Below are 19,544 nucleotides of genomic sequence, written 5' to 3'. Positions count from 1 at the left end.
ACATGGAGGAAAATACACAGCTAATGGATACTAATGAGAACTTCACAACAGGAACACAGTGTTAAAGCCAAATATTATTGTACTGTATTAAACACCAGTGTCTCATACAAATGTTTTTATTTTCCAGTGTTGCACTGTAGATGTAACACTGGTAGTATAATAACTTTACTAACCTAGAAAACTAGATTACAAGCACTCAAAATAAAAATAATTATCCGAGTATGTGTTTATTTACCTCATAATTGCCCTAACATGCCGAACCTCGGTTATTTTGGAAACATTAAATTTATGGTTTATTTTAAAAAAACAAAGTCGTTATTATATTAATACTTTACAGCTCACAGGGTCAGTACATATCGCTACTTCCCTCAAGTCTACAACATATTCAAATGCAGCGAAATATAAACCAACGCAAATATTCCAGTGGTCGCCAAAGCCGTTTGAAATGTTCGTTACTCATCTGTCTTCTCGCTAACTTCAGTCCAGCGGCGGGAAATTTGTGGGTGGAGTTTCGCAAATGAACACTTGTTGTGTTACGTTCATGTTCCAAGTAAAGAGTTGGAATTTATGCGTTGGAATTAAAGACACATTGTTTTAAGTATTAAAATCAACTCAAACATTTTTACAGTCGGAAAAAAAACATGAAGGATTTAACTCTGACATTTAATGCTGAAAGACTGACAATTTTTATTTTGTGTCTATGAATTTTTTCATATCATAATATAACACAACATCAATTTTTCATCACACATCGTGAATTGTTCATTACAACATAACATTTTCATATGACACCGTTTAAATTAGTTTTTCTAACTTACCGCCGTGCTGCAGCAAACATATTATAGAGTTTAGGTGCATTGTCTGTTCTAATATAGTCACTTTTTTGTGTGGTTCTGTTTTTTTTTATATAATCTAATTATCTAAGATAATATAATACAGTGTAGAATATAATACAGGTTAGTCTGGTCTAATCTATTTTTGTCCACTGAAGTAGTTTATAATAATGTAGTCTAGTTTATTTTCTCTCGTCCTTTTCAGTTCATTCTAGTTCAATCCAATCTAATCTATTCTTGTCTTGTTTAATATGTTTTAATCTAATCCACTCTAGTATTGTTTTATCCCATCGATTCCAGTCTATTCCCTTCTAGTTTAATCTAATCTGCGGTTGTCATGTCTCTTCTGGTCAAGTCTAGTTCCATCTAGTCTAATGTAGCTAATGCCGACTAGTCCCATCTAGTCTAACCTAGGCTTGCTAATTTTGACTATTCCCGTCTAGTCTAGTTAAGTAATTTTAATCTAGTCTCCTGATCATGTCCATTTTATTTAAATTATTTTATGGTATTGACAGTAAATACTGTATTGTCATGAAAAATAATTTATTAACACTGTGAAAAAGCTAGGTCTCCAGTTGAATTTGAATTGGTCGAAACAAAGACGAGAAACATCGCTTTCAAGTAATTTATTATGAACAACGTACAAATTTGAAGTTGAAAATATAAAATAGTACATCTAAGACACGCTAAGAACACTTTTAAGAAACACCATTTGGAATTCTCTGATGGAGTGCCGCCATCCGTATGCCTACTACTGGGCTGATCCAAGAGCTGCAGACGTTTCCTGTTTCCTCTGCGGGCTATCAGCCAGGTCCACAAGCACCTGGACAATGTGGGCCAGTCGACTCAGCCCCTCCTCTTCGGTGATTAGCTGAGGTGGACACATGGATTCCTGGAATACACGGATCACGGATCAAGAAAAAGGTTTTTAAAAATCAGGGAAATTGTTGTTGTTTTCCATGGAATGTTTAAGTTAAATTCTACTAATTAATTTTCCCAGTGAATTCTAATTATTTCTGCCCTGAACAGTCATGAAAAAAGTACACCAGTTGGTTTAACTACAATAAAATAAACTTCATTGGTTAGGCTTCTACTCCAATTCACAAAACTGTATTCATTCACATGAATCATCCTGTGAATAACTTCAGAATTATTTGAATAACACCTTATTACCTTTAAGTCTTGCACTGAATATGTATTTCCCAATTTTGTACTTTTCGCTTGCTTTTACATTTTATTTTTCTAATAGAAACCATTTACAAGAAATTCAATGGCTTTGCTCATAATGGCTTCATGCACTTCCTCTGTAGGTCACATTCCTGTGAAGAATACTATTATTATTACATTGACAGCAATGCAATTACAGTATTTTTCTTTCTTTTTTTCTTCTGTTTTGTAGGTTTTGCTTAATGTGCTTCTCTTTTTCATGCACAAAAGTGCTTTTCGTTTTACAGTCATTGGTGTGTTTTTAGCTTAAAAGCTTCCTTCAGAGGCAGGTGAATACATTTCATTTTGAAAATAGTGAGAAAAAAAAAAAATTCTGTACTTCCAGTTCGTTCCACCGCTTGAGAATAATCCAATAGTTCAGTGTGATAAACACCAGGTTCTGTGTTCCAGTAACAGACCTGTCTTTGGGATTTATTATTATTATTATTATTATTATTATTATTATTATTTTGTACAATTTAGACCAAGGCCAAATCCATGTCCTTCATTTGCACTACATGTGCGGGGGCGGTTGTAAACGTTAGACTGTATAGTTGTAGCTACTCCATAATGTATTAATAAATATTTCTGCAATTAATGAACATATACATCTATTTATATAAGTTACAAATATTGATCGTTGCTATGTGTTGTACTTTTTTTTTCTTTTTTTATAATTTACCAGGTTAAGAAACTCCAGCTGCTTTTTAATCTCCCGTGGGCCATAGAAAATGACTTAGTGGGCCATATTCGGTCCCTGGGCCTTGAGTTTGACACTTGCTCTGACCTGTCTGAACAGGTCCAGCAGCGTGGCTGACTAGTAGAGCATGGCAGGACCGCAAACTTCACATTAAAAATCAAACGTAGAATGAGCTTTTGGTTGCCTCATTTGTGTGAAATGTTTTTTGTTAGAATGTATGATGCTGAATTTGGACAATTTCTATCAATTATATTCAATTCTGTTGCTAAAGGATTTAGACACGATCCTGGTTTAGTCCTAAGACTGTTATTTTTAAAGTGCATGCAGTAGTGAACTTAAAGCTTCCGTCACTGGTGATATGTTTTGTGTGTCTGTGGTGACTCCTAGAGTCCAGCAGTGGAACTACAAAAACGTACTTTCCGGTGGCGTACTTACAGTATGTTTTTCACCACTCTTATTGACAGTGACGTTGTCATGTGACCTGTGCATTTGGTAAAACTCGGGTGAACAAACAGTCGAGTCAAGTGTATGAGCAGCAGACAGTCTGAGATAAAAGCCAGCTGATAGGAGAGGTGACGTCATTGTGGCAGTTGTACAGACCTGAGACTCGTGGCTCTTTGTCAGTCAAACTCACCTGCTCACATGAATTTACTGCAGCTATTGCTGGTAAATGCCCTGCTTGGAGACAACACAGAAGCTTTGGACAAAGTTAAAAGCACAAGACACATACGTTTCCCGTCAGGATATCTGCATGGCTGCTGTAAACCCCCACAACACACACATATATTAAATAAGCCAATTATTCTTTACTTTTCAATGATACGTGGCATTTTACGTAGCAAGTGAATCATCACTTCTAGAGTTTTCTCTTCCGTGGTCTTGCAGCGGAAACGTCTCAAAAACATGGCTCTAATCTCTGATAAAATACAGAACAGTTCTTTGTGCTTTAGTAACAACAGAGAAAAGTCCTTCACCTGCTCCGAGCAGTCTGCTCTCTGCCGTCATCATATCCTGTGTTTCTGTTACAAATTCTTTGTGGTGCATTTTAATTCCAATTTTCTAGCCGAACGTTTTAGTTTTCAACAAACAAGGGGGGAAAAAATTAAACTTTAAAATTCTCCGTGTATTCGTCAAAGTCTTACTCAGACATGTTTCTCCATGACGTCAACTGAATAGGAATTTGAGTTCGACTAACTGCGACGTTTAAATTTATTGAGATGTCGCTCAACTAATAAAGCAGACACTAAATGAACCTACGGATGACGTCCAATTAACGCCCAGTTCGTCATGAAAATAGGCGGAACATGCGGTCGAAAAGCCAACCATAACAGAGAATAATTAGAAGTCAATTAGAATTGAAGAGCGGGAAGACAGCAGCGTGTAAAAAAAAAAAAAAGGTTATTACGGTAAACATAAAATGGAAGTTAATAAGTAGTAAACAAGTGCTGCCCAAATATATTGTTACTTTATTTTTATGCTTTATATTGCCTTTACTCTGCAAACGTGCTAGCTGATGTTACCATAGTCAAGTTAAGGTGTTTTGAAATTCTAATGCTTAAATCACTACAGCAACACTTTATTGATTTATTTTAAAGTCAAGTCACTAGTCAAACAAACCAAATTAGACCGCAGGTCCAAGTCTAATGTCTTTAACTTTGTTCCACACCATAGCAGAAAATGTTAGCGTCTGGCATTATCATCACTATAACAACGGATTAAATCAAAAGCATGTGGATTGGCTTGTAATGCAACCCACCTAGGACACATCCCAGCTCTCTTCCTTGGGTTTTAAGAAAAACAAAAACACTGAAAAGCCTTTTTTTCCCCCTCCTACAGTGAAATGTTGTGGGGTTTTGTTCAGCAACTGCAGATAGGCTGAACACAATTTCAGACCTGAGTGGATAAAGCAAAGCAGCAGTGGCGGCGCACAGACAATCGGCACATGATCAAAGTTGTAGTTTTAATAAATTCTTTACAGCAGGAAGAAGAAGAAGAAAAAACAACTTTTATAGATTTATATAAACTCAAAGATGATTCTCCATCGTACAAGAGGATCATATTCATATAAAACACAACAGCATTTCTGTTTCGCTAACGTAGTGTTTAAGAATATAGCTTGGTCTAAGCCAGTGAAGGAATTACTGTGTGCTGCTTAAGTCGGCTTCATTCAGAAAATATACATTTGTGTTGAATCAGTATAAAGTTCATCTTAACAGCAGGCTAATAAAAAAAGATCCAGAAAACAGGACAGGAGAATTTACAGTGGACATTTTGACCTTTAGACAGCAGAGACATGGACATGAAAAGGACAATGGACAAAAAACAAACAAAAGGTACAATGTACACTCATTAAATCTGGGACGCATATATGTCAAATATTAAATAAATAAAGACATACACAGCAAGAGCTGTGGCAGAAATCAAAGGGTAAACTTTCCAAATGGACAGGTGGAGTCAGGTTATATAAAACAAAAGTAAAGAAACCAATTATGAAAGCACGTGTAAGACATTTTCAATTCGACTTGGTTGAATAAATTGTTAAGATTTAAGTCTTAAGTACTTAACTTTTGTTTCCTTTCACAATTATTCAGTACAGCTTCCACGCTATCTTTACATCGCTTTGTTTAAATATTACAATTTCAGTTCTTAATGTGCTGTACACAACTTTGATTGCAGTTAGTAATGTTGCGATTATTGTTATTGTTCAGCTCAATCATTAGTTTGAACATTGTAAACTTTGGCGATTGAATCAAAATATTTTGATTGTGGCTTTTTTATTTTATTACCTTTACAGTTAAATTACAGCAGGTATCATTCTTGGATAGTGTGCTCTCTTGGTTAGCAGACAGTATGTGGCTAAATATGTGGCCAACCGGAAATACACTGTTAGCCCATCCAAAAAGGGCCAAAACCTAACAATCAAAGTTGCTTTAAGTCGTAACAATTGATCATTTTAATTTACTCCTTTGTGAGGAATTATTGTATGTGTGAGACTTAGCTGCACACTGAAGTGTTCACCAACCAAAAAAAAAAAAGTAAAATAAATTAAAAAGACAATAATTTAATAACCTGTTTACATTTATACAAACGTGACGTCAGCTGGTAAGGGGGTCCAGTGACGTAAACATTCATGCACATGCGCGCGCACGCGATCAAAAGATAAGTACCGTTTGTTTTCATACTTTACGCCTTAATAGAAGAGGGTTAACGGAGCGACACTGCCCTCTGGTGTTCACATTTTTTATAAAGCAGAAAAAGAAACACAAAAAGTCTCTGCAAAAGTGGTCAGTCAACCCCGTTCAAAGAGAGGCACTGGTTCGTTTCTTCCGCCGTCACTGTGAGAGAAGTTACATGACTGTACATCCCAGGTCCACGTTATTACTCACTTACATCTGCCCTCTGGCGTTAGAAAATAGTTCACATTCACGTTCAGTCTTGTGTTGGTTTAACTAACTCTCTGGGAAACACGCAGGAGAGGACGTAGTGGGCAGAACTGGAGGAGAAAAACACTTTCTGAGAGTGATTTTCTGACGTCACAAATGCCATTATAGGGAATTGTGGCTTATTAAGGCTGAAAACGTAATGTCAATAATTGTTTTTTTAATACTCACGAGTAGTGAAAACATACATTAATGCCCCCACCCCCCGATCAGCTGCTAAGGTTGACTTATGACCTATGCACCCACATGTGACACTGCTTTAAACTCATGTGCTTCACATCAGCTGCTATGGTTGACCTATGCACCCACATTTGACACTGCTTTAAACTCATGTGCTTCATTACAACAAAGTCAAGAGACCACAGAGTTTGAAGAGCTTCACCACAATGCAGAAGTTTTTTTTAAAAAAAAAGTCACTCTGGGTTTTCTTAAACATCATGTGTCAAATATGTGTAAAAAATACTAAAATACAAAAAAAGAAGCTGTAAATTATCCTGTGTGTGTGTCATGTGTTATGTCCTACAAAACAAAAACTTTCCAAGATAACCTGTCTTCTGTAGGTGTCGAGTGTTTAACAAAAAGAATATTTTATTTAAATTACTAGATTAAAGTTGTACATTTCCAAGACTATTTTCATAACCTTATGAGAAAAGTCGTAAGTTTATGAGAAAAGTCATACATTTACGAGAAGTCATTTTTTACAAAAGAAGTCAAATTTATGAAAAGTAAGTTTGTGAAAATGTTTGTACAAATCTTGGCGTAACAAAGTCACAAATGTGCCAGATTAAATTGCAAATTATGAGAGACTTATGAGAACTTTTTTGTAAATTAATGACTTTTTCCCTCTTTTTTTTTCAAAATTAAGGTTGTAAATTCTCATTTTTTTTTTTCAAAATTAAGGTTGTAAATTTCTGAAAATGGAGTTTTAACGTCATGAGAAAAACATAAAAATTTACAACCTTAATTTTGAAAAAATAAAAAAATAAAAAATCTCAATGTGGCCCTAATACTCCGTCCTATGTCCCAGATCTGTCCCATATCAGTCATGTTTTTGTCCTTCGCTCTGCCCAGTTGACGTCCGTGCCTCAAAAGCAGCTCTGCTGTGTTTCCAGGGGAAAAAGGCTAAAACTCAGTTAAGGCATCTCACTTGTTCACCCGCGTCCATCACCTTTCATCTATTTCACATTCAGGTCAAATTCTGTGCCCAATACTTCCTGCTGTTCTACATGGCTGCGACTTCCAACCGGGGCAGCTGTGGACAATCGCTACAAGCTGCATCTCAGGCCACATTTCCTCGGCTCGACTCTCACGACAAACTCTGTCTTTTCATCCCTGAGCGGTGAATAATTGGGGCGTACACTTCACCACCTACGCTAGGTTTCCTTGCATGTCACAGAAGAATGTTTTGAAAGACGAAACGGGACTGTTGACAATGACATTAAAAGCCTCCAGGCCAGGTTTTTTTTTTTTCGTTGTTGTTGTTATATGTGCTGTGTTACGTGCTTTACTCAGCTGTGGTAACGCGATAGGATAGTCTCCCACTAAAGGAGACTATCTCGTTTCAAATGAGCCTCCTTGAAGCAAGTTGAGGAATCAAATAAAATGTCATTTTGTTTTTGTTTGCCAGTAGTGATTTCTATCACCTCCAGATGCAGCTCTGTCAGTGAGCGATATCAGTAACGTGAGAAGAAAGATTCCTCGGAGACTAGATTGCTCTACTTTGTTTGCTCCTCTGAGCAAGTTAGGCTCTGACAAGTGGATTCTACCTGGCCCGACCCGTCTGTCCCAGCGGAGCCTGAAGTGTCAGTGAATACACTTTACCACAGCAACTATTAATCCATGCATCTGTAGATGGCAAACAAGCCTGGTGGCTAATGTACGTAAACCTTATATGAGGGTCTTTAGCCCCTAGGGCTTACAGGACCAATGAATATGAAGGATGGTGACCTCTAATTGGACAAGTCGGGGTCTTATTGTGCTGCCGAGACACCGAGTAGGAACATACACACCTCAAAACACACGCTGATAATGTAATACGGTCTATGATGACGGCTGCTGGCGTCGTCCTCAGACTTTAGACCAGCAGGTGGTAGTAGACTGCGTAGAGCAGGGCCATGGCTGCACAGTAGAAGAAGAGGAAATCTGTGGACAGTAGCGAAGAGGACGGGGACGACAAGGCGGACAAAGGCGAGGAGCGACAAGGGGAGCCGTCCTCTCCCGTTCCCACCTCCTCAGTGGCGGCAGTAACAGTGGCCAGCAGGGCGGCCACACAGCGCAGCACAGCAGGCAGCTTACAAAGAAGCACGTCAGAGCACACGCACAGGTCCCTCTGGACAGCACACACGCACGCACACACACAGACACACAGACAGGAGGAAAATTCATGTTGTCAGAACTTGTGGGAGAGGAGAGGGACAACAGCAGAGTGTAAAGTTACACAAAGCGGAGTCAGGGTTGGACTGAAACCTAATCTGAGTTTCAGTTCCACGCTGACAGAACAACACAGAGGTGTTAAACATCTAAGCTTGAAGCCTGTGTAAATCTCCTCTGCTTCAATCCTTAGGAAAAAACAACACAGAAGAGGGTCCACGAAATAATATAAATAAAAGCAAGACAGATTTACCTCAGGGACTCCCAGCTTGCGACAGGCAGCGATGAAGTTTTCCACATTAAGTCGACACTTGGCTGAACTCAGCTTTGGCTGCGAACACAACGATGTTTGTTCAAAATCAGCATCCACCTTGATGTAAAACTTTATCTGGTTATTTAAAAATAAGAAGAAAAAAAAAAAGCGGTGCAAAACAAGCAGGATTTCCCCACAATCTGCACTCAGTCACATATTTCAAAATACAGGAGGTCCTTGTTTTACCATGGCCTCGACCCATGGCGTTTTACCTTCGATCTCATCATTCCAAAGTACAGCGTTAAAACATTTTTTCTCGAGGGGGACTAGTTGGTTTTGCCCAACACAGATTTGTTCACCGGTTGTAGCCATACATTGGATTGTGCTACATTTGCTTTCTTTTGTTTGTGTTGTTTTTTAGGAACTTTTTACCCTTCATTATGGCTCCCAAATGTAAGTCAGACTCATTTAATGTTTTTATGTCCTAGATCAGGCATGGCAAACTAAGGCCCGGGGACCAGATGCGGCCTGTTACTCTTTTTAATCCGGCCTGCCAAACCTTTCCAAATGATATAATTTGTTTATATTATCAGTACACGTCTGCCTTTTCCCTGCAATACCCACGTTTCCCCAATAGATGGCGTAGAAAATTATAAAACCATTTCAGGATTTTAGCCTATTTGCATGACGTTTGCATGTCATTTATTTTAGTTCGCACGAACGCTCCAAATCGAATTACGTCATCATGGGAATGGAATTCCGACGTAAGTCCAGGACCCCTGTAAAGTTCTAGTGGAGGTGCTAGCGCGTACCGCAGCACATGTAGGTCTCAAGCAGAATTCGATGAAGTACAGTACATAGATCGGTAACAAGGATCAGCCCCATTATCCAGTTCACGATGTACAGTAGCTAATTAGTCAGTATCGGAACAAATACGCAATGATAGTATTAGTGATCGGTGCAACCCCAGTTTAATTTTTTATTTTACCTTTATGTAGATGCACATCATGAGACTTCTGTGCATAACAGCTAAAGAAGAACAGCCAAAGTTAGAAATACTCACCACAGCTGGAGAAGGAACGTTAATGGTTAATACAGAGCGCGGTTTGATCTGATTGACCAGCTGACACAGGACCGTGCCATTGGACAAGGCCTCACTCAGATCCTCAGGGAGAATGATCTTTAACCGAGACTCTAGAATCTGTAGAGGGAGACACGAACCGTCATCTGACTTATTTCTTGAATTATTATTATTATTATTCATTCTTCTATAGCTTATCTGCTGACCTCTTACTGACTTATTTCTTTCTATTTCTTCATTCTTCTATAGCTTATCTGCTGACGGCACCTTGCGAAGCTGTATGATGTCAGCTCTCTCCTCTTTAGCGGTGCGTAGCGTTGCACTGGATTCACTTCTGCTCAATTCGCCTAGAGAAAATAAAGGGCCCCGACAATAAGACGGGTAACTTAGCTAACACAGCAAAGCAAAGAGTGTGTCTGTCTGCGTTCCATACCTATTGGCTTGACATTGCTGCGTGAAGAAGAGCGAAACAGGAAGCTGTTGGGTTTCTGAGATGGACCCTGAGGCGTCTTCAGGGAGGACGGGACATCTGAGGTCGACATTAAAACACAAGTTAATGTTTTCTAGCTCCATTTAAATCACAAATTATCACCACTGAGAAAATGTTAACAACATATGTTGATATAATCTTATTGACAAGCAATACTTTTAGTACAACTTACTATAAGTACAACTGAGTAACCAAAACTTTCTGACCATGTGTTTTATAGTATACCATTAAAGGTACTCTGATTAACAATTTAATTTTTATATATTTACCCCTCTCTTGTGTTCTCTGTTTTTGCATATGAGAATTGATTCATAATTTCTTTTGATATGGGTGTAAAAAGAAACAGTCAAAAACATTAATACAGTAAAAGTTGTTACTCTGTTCCAGGTCAGCGTTTCCTAAACGTTTTCTGAAGCACCCCCTTTTTGCAGTTACAACTATTGTTGAGCTGAAATTAAACTTGCTTTGAACAAAACTGCTCGTCAATGAAAAAAAGAAAGAAATTAAACTGAAAAGCAGCACAATTTACGTGCTGTGTTAAAGTCAAAGTAAATTTTGAAATTCAGCCGCACCGAAGAGTCCCGCATTGTCAGAGTCCATTGTTGGCAACCCTAGTACTGTCGTTTAGTATTTATTTTCCTTCAAACACACTGCTTTTTAACGCATTAAACGTATCAAATGCAAACACTACGTCAACCACACTGCTTTTTTAACGCATTAAACGTATCAAATGCTAATTGTAAAGTAATTCGGCGCTAAATGACACGTCGAAACGCAGTTATATACATTAGTTACTCCTCAACTAATAAAACTAGACAAAACAAATTGGCAGAGAAGCGGTGTAATCAGCGTTGACTTCGTCATTAAAACAGGCGGAACAAATGAAAACAACAGCCAATCAGAGTTAAGTTTGTTGCCTTGAGGCGGGACAAGTGAGCGGTTGTCAAATCAGAACGAGTGCGAGTCCGGTAGAAGGATAAACGGAAGAGTGTACGAAGGAGCAGAAAGACTATGAATATTCATTTCAATATTCTCTTTATTTTTCATATATTCTCTTTACTCTCTTTATTTTTGCCACACGGAAGAAATTATTCTGGCGTGTCATTTAGTCGTTGTTATTGTTAAAAGATAACACCTGTCCAATAAAACGTAGTTCCTTCTTAACTGTCGATCCTTCAAGGGCTCAAGGTTCTTTATTGTCATTGCAACACGTGTTAGACATGGGGCGAACGAAATTAGTTTCCCTGGTGCCGGCTCGAGTACAGGTGACAGAGGGGAAAGCGTTCAGGGTTGACGAAAGAGGAAAGGGGTGCTTGTGCAATGAATGAAAGATAAGAACAACAACACTGTGCAAAGGCAACCAGAGCAACATATGTGGGGAAGCTGTGAGTCATTCCCCCTTCCCCCCAACGCATTCTTCCCCTAGATGAAACGATGAGTAAAAACCTATAAACTCAAGTTAATAAATATTATACAACACACACAGCGTTTTACACCAGAAACTCTTATTTGAATGAGGTCAACTTAAGTTAAATACAGTAAAGTCGACTACAATAATTGTGATATTTCGTTAACTCAATCTTAACTAAAATTAAACCAGTTCTATTAACTTGAAAAAAGTTCAAATTTAATTGTAAAAATAAATCAAAATAGGCCCTAAAAATTAAAAATTTAGAGCTTGACTCCACAATTTTGAAAAAAATGTGTATATATTTTAAAAATAACTTTAAGAACAGACTTTATGTCAATAGTAAAATAACGTTTTGGTTTGTTTTGTTTCTTTTTTTACTATTCAACCTTAGCGCCGAGTGTCGTTTCAAACAAGTAAAAACATTCTTAAAAATTAGGTGAGGGAGGAAAAAGTAAAAGTAACATCGGTACGAAGCAGCAAACTTGTTTCTAAGGCAACAGGAATTGTTCTAATTTTGTTACTCTTTTTGTGACTATAATGAAGGTGTGTTTTGTATTGTGAGAGTGTGTGTTTTACCTGTTCTACTGTTGGAGCGCTGCAGCAACAGTGAGGGTGACGCTGTGCTCATCTGCTCAGCACTCTGATGAAAACAACGAGATAATGTTTTTTTGTTTGTTTGTTAGTTGTTTTTTTAAAATCACAGATAGCTATTGTCACCGGAGGGAAAATTACTCACTGCACATCTCTGCCTCAGGCCAGAGTTAGAGCAGTTGTTCTGCTCTGGAGATGCACCGCTAGGGGGAGACACACACAAAGTTGTTGTTTTTTTTTTCATTTAGATATCCACAATATATCGTCCCAGAATGTGACATAAAGAGTTTTGAGTGTATCTAAGACAGAATCGGTTTGTTTTTTATCTGCTTTTACTCACGCAGAGCTACTTCCTGGCTGTGCTGCTGAAGCCGTGTGACTTCCTGTTTTAGTAGATGACTTCAGCAAACTGCAAAAGAGAGAGTGTTTTGGACAGAATGTATGTCAAGTGCTCAACCACATATGCAGGTACACGTCAAGTTTAATGAAGAAGTGCTAAAATTCCTGACAGTCAACCACAGTGAGTGTTCACCTGGCCTTCTCCCTCTGCTGCTGCTGCAGACGCTCTCTTTCCTGCCAGATCTGCAGGCTGCCCGGCCGCCTCCTCTCCTCCAGGCTGGGGCTGGAGGGAGATAAAGGAGAGGGGCAGACGGACGATGGAGGAGCCATCTCCAGATGAAGGCTGGATCTGTAGCAATGACATGAGTTTAATATGTTTAAACTTGAATGTTTCATAAAATGTGACATAAACATAAATGTGTTTAACTGTCCACTGCAGGAAATTTTATTTTTTGATTTAGCTCAATCGAATGAAGCTGGATTTAACAGAGGTCCTGTGACTGTAAGATATTTATGAGAAGGAAGTGGTCAGAAGTTCCTAGGAGAACCAGACTAACTCTCACCTAATGTGTACAACATTAAACATTTCAAGAACTTAAAGCAGGGCAGTGGACATCATGGGACCATCTCCTCTACTGCCTGATTAAAAAAAAAAAAGTCTTGTTGAGATCTTGGGAAGATAGAAGATATAGAAGATATGCAGCAGTGGTCATGTCAACAGAAATGCCCCAAAAAGCACATGTAACAATAAAATGGGGGCAGTGGTGGCTTAGTGGTTAGTAAGGAAGCAGACTTGGGTCTTGAAGGCTTCAGGTTTGAGTCCACCAACGGCAAAGTCACCACTGAGGTGCTCTGAGCATGGCACACATTCATTTTGACGATGGGTTAAAAGCAGAGGTCACATTTGGTTGTGTGCAGTGGTGTGCTGTGTCACAATGACAAGTAGTTCAGTGTCCTTTCCTTAAAAAATGCAATGATCATCTAGTTTCAATTCACTCAATTTACCCACTGTGAAACCTGGGTCTGTTTAGTTGAACACAACACACAATATTTCTTATAACTTACAACGATTACAACTTACAACGATTTCTTATAGAAATCAGCTACCACCTGGAGGACATTTTTTTTATTTGATTGTTGTGCCTGTATTTTACTCTGTACTGTTATATGTGTAAAATAACTTACTTAATCCCTAAAGGTTAAATAGTTTATTGCATGTTTCAAACTTGGATAATTGAGAAAAAACAAACAAAAAAACCCCCCCCAAAAAACTTTACATTAATAAAGTTTAATAAAGTTTAAACTAACATTGATTTCTTAATATTTAAAATAGTTTCTTAATATTCACATTTCTTGCTGCTTCATTTCGTTTTCATTCATTTGTTTTAGTGACATTTGTAACCTCAAACTGTCATGTTGACAGTTTTGGATTTCTTTTCTTCGACTTTTTCCTTAAACCCTCAGGTATTTAAATAAACACATCTCAAAATATTGCACTTGGTTGAACCAAATACACGTTTCAGAGTAAGTCCGTTACTGTCTAACTAACTAATGCTAAAAAAAAGTAGACCGCTATTTTTCACCAACTTTGTATATGTTCCATTTTTTATTTCTGGGCTGTATTTTTAGACATCCCACAGGAAACAATGGGAGCCGTTCGCTGGAGCATCCGTTTGCCTGAAAGGCTGCTGTTTACAAAACAGTCGCAACTAAATACGCTGCTCTCACCGAACCTCGGCCATGTAACGGCATGTGTGACTTAATGAAGGTTCGAGTGCCGAATGGATGATAGTAATTTGGACAAAGTACTAGGTCATAAAAAGGCCCTAAAAACAGAGAGATGAAGCGTTTGCTGTTTGTTGCGCCACAGGCAGAGAACAATAGCCCTTGGTCACAGTTAACAAGTAGCCAATGGGACTCATGGGAAACCCTCTCTCAAGAATGTGGTTATCTGTATTGTGGAACAGCCAAGAGGCATGATAGCGGCGCTGACCTCTGGGCTCAAACACGTGCAAAAAAAAAAAAAAAAAAATTTCAGGGGAAGTTCAGGGGAAACCTGACTTCCTATGATGTTTGAGTTATAAACTAAAGCGTGGGCGGACCACCGTTTCACTGCAGTGAGCTTTCTTAAGATAACAGTGTCTACAAAAGTACAGTTGAGCCAGCTGAGTCTTCAGGAACTGCTGTCAGCAATGGGAACAGCATCGGTATTGACTTTTCCCAGCTCTGTAAATACTGGGCAAAGCGGACTTGTGAAACAAAGAGGAAAGAAGAGGATAAATAGTAATAAAAAAAAAAAAAAACCTGATAAAACCGTGTCCGTCTTTGTTACTCATAGTGACAGAGTACATAGTCACACACCAAGGAAACCGTACACTGGTGAAAAACCGTCAAAGAAGCTGAAGCTACACGGGTCGCTGCTTAGGATTGGTCATAAAAATTCACACCGATACATCCGTCGTTGACAAACAGCCTTGGTGTGAGTGCACTGAAGACTTAGCAGATGGAAGAAAAAAAAAACAATCATCCTATTAGCTTCTTCCGGGATGCTTTCAGTCAAATCTGTGCACGGTGAATCTGAATGTGATTTGTTTTTTTTAAGTGTAGGGGACGGATACAAACAAATATTAGACTGACCCCTCTGCACAAACAACCAAATGTGACCTCTGCTTTTAACCCGTCACCAAAGTGAACAGTGGGCAGCTTTAAGCAGCAGTGTGTGGGGACGGTGCCATGCTCCGAGCACCTCTGTGGTGACTTGGACTCGAACCTGAAACCTTCTGGACCCAAGTTCACTTCCTGAACCACCAAGCCACCACTTTCCCTGTTTTCATTTGGAAACTGCGATTTTTTAAAACAACAGAAGAAACCGAGTATTGTGGATGTGGATTGAGGAGTACCGTGTACATACTGAGGATGTTATCTCTATAAACAATATACTACAGATAACACTTCACAAGAGGAGCAAAATCAAGCACAATAATATTATATATATATAATATATATATATATTATAACATCAATTAAAAAAATATTTTAGTTCTGCAACCCTTATTTTGAAGAACCCTAATATAAAGTTTTATGTACATATACATATATACACATATACATACATATATGTATATGTATATACATATAAACACATATGTATATAAATATACATATAAACACATATATGTATATAAATACACATACACTGACCACTGTAACACATGAAGACTTTTGGCTACTTCCCTTTATTAGTTGTCACCGCAGCAGTTGCTAATACAATCAAAGTACAATTTTTATTTTAAATACATTAGATGTCTAAATAGATATTTTAAGTGTACTGTCTGTGCAATTAGGCCATGAATACAGTTTATTTTTAAATGTTTTTGCAACACTGCCCCGTGCAGAAATTATTGGTTGCCCTAAAACATATAGGTACTATAACTAGGTATATAGTGTCTTCTTTTATGGGGTTGGTGTCCACATTGCCTGTATTTCCCATTAACCAATTTCCCAGAATATCTTGAGCTATACTGTAAAGGGTATTTCTATTTTACATACTCTGGTGTGTAGAGAATAAATGGATTCACCTGCACGTTGATGAGTCTTGCGTTTGGGAGGGTGAATGTCCTTCATTCTGAGCCTGAAAAACAAGGAAAAAATGGCTGAGTCTATTGTTCTGGGTGGAATATAAAGGGGAATAAAAAGGATATGTGTATATGACTGATCCTCACCAGTGAAGTGGGTGGATCCGTCCTGGTCTCCTCTTCTTCCTCGGTCACACTACTGTCAATAAAATCCACCTGTTCTGCCTCTCCGTTCACTGACAACAGAACAAAAAAAAAGATCAGTTATCTGTTTTACTAAAGAACTTAAAATGATAAAAAATTAAAAATATATCCATGGATTCTATTACCTTTTTTTGTTTCTATGGGAGATGCTTCCTCCTCTTCCTCCTCCTCCAGGTTCCTCTGGTCTCTGCTGACCTCGGCCAGGCGTAGCGAACGTTCTGAGAAGTCGTCTGCGGACTTAACGCAAACACAGAGTCCATCGGAGTGAATAAATGCTAATATAGATACATACATACATATACAGGATTTACACATGAATATATACAGACATATATTTATATTCACTGTATATTTGTGTGTGAATATAAATATATACAGAAATATAGAAATATCTATATACACAAGCATATATTTATTTATATACATTTTATATATGTCTGTACATATATAAAAATATATAAATATATAATATAAATATATATAAAAGTAAACACAATATGTCAAATCTATCATATACAGAATATACTAAAAAGCAACACAATCATGTAAATAATTAATATTATACTATTAAAAAATAATTTGTGCTCTTAAAAAAATAATTAAAAAATCGGAGGGTAATTGTGGATTATTTACGACTATCCAGGATAAATCAACATATCCTGAATATGACAAAAATGAAAACTTGTATCTCACTGGAACAGACAGAAGAATAACAGGAAGAAAAATGTGTTTATATTAGTGACTTTTCCAAATGATCAAACTATTTATAGACTTTATACAGTATATATTTTTTATATTGTCAGTTGATACTGTGCATCTTGGTGCTGGCTTGATGAGTCCTTCGCAATTCATTCGACAGTTGTGTCAAATGACAAAAAAAGTAGAACTACTGGATATACATTTTTTTATTAACATTTTTAAACTGATTCATTTGAGATCAGTCCCATCAGTAATAACTGGTCTTGGGTTAAAGTTACCGTTTTATGGTTTACTTTCTCAAAGCTCAACACAATTCTGTTTGAAAGAATTAGAGACCGAAAGAGAAAACGTTTACAGCAGGACTTTACGACAGATGGTGATCCAGTCAACTGCCAAGCACTTTTTCTAAATACCTTCAAACCAAAGCTTCTCCCAGATGGCTTCAACCATCTGCTGTGTCAGGTTAGCACCTTCTAGGGCATGCTGCTTCCCTCATGCTGTCCTGTGATAACATGACATAACCCACTGTGTTCTGTGCACTTGACAGCATGTGTTAGAACGCTGCCAGTAGAACGTTTGCTGGTATTTAACTTAATTATTTAGCGGGATAGGTGGAGGGACACATTTCTTCTAAACTTTTTTATAGTACTGTACAGTGGTTCCCAAAGTGCGGGGCGCCCCCTCTGGGTGGGTCAAATTAATATTTTTTTTATCCTTTTTTTTTTTTTTTTGTGATAACATCTGTTTTTTAAAGATATTAAGACAAGACTTTTGGGGATAGTACTTCAACTTTGAATAGAAGGGGTTTGACGATAGTCCTATCTACAAAGGAGGGAGGCACTGCAAAAAAAGTTTGGGAACAACTGTTCAATTACGCCTAATCTTATCAAAACTTTTAGTCCAAACAATACCTGCGTTCTCTGTGAAAAAGAAGGGAAGTGTAGTACAGTTAAGACTGATGCAATGGGGTGTGTGTGTGTGTATGGTATAGGTCTAGCTATACTTGTGGGGACACTTTTTTGGTAAAATGCTATGTTGTATGGGACTGTTGTCCTTGTGAGGACCTTTTTTAGGTCCTTAAAAAAATGGTATTTTGAGAGTTTTTTTTAGTTTGGAGTTGGGATTAGAATTAGCATTGGATTAGGGTTAGGATAAGGATTAAGAGAAGGGATGCTTGTGTAATGGTTAGGGTCAGGGGTCAGGGGTCGGGGAAAGCATTATGTTTATGTGAACTCTTGAACTCTCCGGACAACCTCCTACCTCATTCCCAGACCATCTTTTGCTGCCGCTGTCCACGCTGTTGAAGCCAGAGTCCAGTCCACCAAACTGACCCGTGAACAGCTCATGGTCTGACAAACTGCCAAAAAAGCAAAAATCACATACATTAGTTATACAATACCTTAACAACACAGTTATAATGTGGGCCTCTATTCTACAGAGCACTGACTCATGGTTGTTTGCCTTACACCATCTGTCCTGTTACATTCTCTTATCTTTGTCCTTGGCCGTCTCTGTTTCATGGCCACAACTCTGTTCAGAGCCTTGTGTAGAACTCTGCTTCCTCTTTCCTTTACCATGGAAAACCTTTGCTTAACCCCCCGCATAGCTGAGCTTCTCTTTTCATCCATCCTCTTTTTTTTTTTTCACATACACATTACTACTGTTTTTGGTCAAGTACAGAATATGTTGATAATTAGCCCGCTTTCCAATGAATTCCAATTATAGTTATTTTACTGTCAACTATAATGGAGCCACCTGATGGCATTGGTCAAGATCTAATCCAGACCTTGACACTTCTGTCATTATTCATATTTTAAATGAATAAAATCGAACCCAGCAGAACCACAACACCACAACATCTAACACTCATGATACAGCTCCTGCTAAAACTGTATCGTTTGCACAGTAACAACGTATCTGACTGTAGTGCTACATATGTTATATAGCACTACATGTCTGGTCTTGCTCACTCATTCTTCCCTTGCCTCTGTTGTCTCCCCCATTTTCCCCTGAGGGGGACAGAGGGCTGAACACTGACTCTGGCTCTGCTGATATATATTGGTTATAAAATCAATTCAATTTAGATTTTAAGTGTTTTGTGAAACTTGGGCTGTATAATTAAAATCGACTTGACTGGAACATAACTAAGTTTTACATATGATACATGTTTCTATGAAGAATATGAATTACATATACTGCTACCATCTAGGCTTTAAAATCAAGATACATTTTAAGCCATCATCTATTACTAACAGTTAACTGTTAGTGTTTTGACCCTAGACACTGACTGATGTTGACGACCAAACACTTGCTAACGCAGGTAAATCCATAATGTCAGAGTAGCGTCATTGT

At 38.0% G+C, this 19,544-nt stretch overlaps 1 protein-coding gene across 2 annotated transcripts in view; it reads right to left on the bottom strand.

Annotated features, from left to right (window-relative positions):
* Positions 1–1,444: 1,444 nt before the first annotated feature.
* Positions 1,445–19,544, bottom strand: part of lrch4 (leucine-rich repeats and calponin homology (CH) domain containing 4) — a 58,489-nt gene continuing 40,389 nt past the window's right edge. The window contains exons 6-18 of one of the 2 annotated variants that reach the window (XM_008318953.3): positions 18,453–18,549; positions 16,619–16,730; positions 16,437–16,525; positions 16,293–16,345; positions 12,908–13,063; positions 12,716–12,784; positions 12,521–12,578; positions 12,361–12,424; positions 10,317–10,412; positions 10,151–10,230; positions 9,866–10,003; positions 8,803–8,880; positions 1,445–1,725 (exon numbers count right to left, since the gene is read on the bottom strand). In XM_008318953.3, the coding sequence (XP_008317175.1) occupies positions 1,585–1,725; positions 8,803–8,880; positions 9,866–10,003; positions 10,151–10,230; positions 10,317–10,412; positions 12,361–12,424; positions 12,521–12,578; positions 12,716–12,784; positions 12,908–13,063; positions 16,293–16,345; positions 16,437–16,525; positions 16,619–16,730; positions 18,453–18,549 (1,231 nt within the window). In that variant the 3' untranslated portion in view covers positions 1,445–1,584. Of the gene's footprint in view, positions 1,726–7,656; positions 8,509–8,802; positions 8,881–9,865; positions 10,004–10,150; positions 10,231–10,316; positions 10,413–12,360; positions 12,425–12,520; positions 12,579–12,715; positions 12,785–12,907; positions 13,064–16,292; positions 16,346–16,436; positions 16,526–16,618; positions 16,731–18,452; positions 18,550–19,544 lie in introns of those variants that run through there. The other variant, XM_008318947.3, reaches the window with a different exon arrangement.

The sequence above is a fragment of the Cynoglossus semilaevis genome, chromosome 1 (assembly GCF_000523025.1).
Source record: "Cynoglossus semilaevis isolate Cse_v1.0 chromosome 1, Cse_v1.0, whole genome shotgun sequence".
NCBI lineage: Eukaryota > Metazoa > Chordata > Actinopteri > Pleuronectiformes > Cynoglossidae > Cynoglossus > Cynoglossus semilaevis.
Note: the sequence above shows the minus strand (reverse complement) of the source record. Positions and strands in the feature narration are given on the sequence as shown.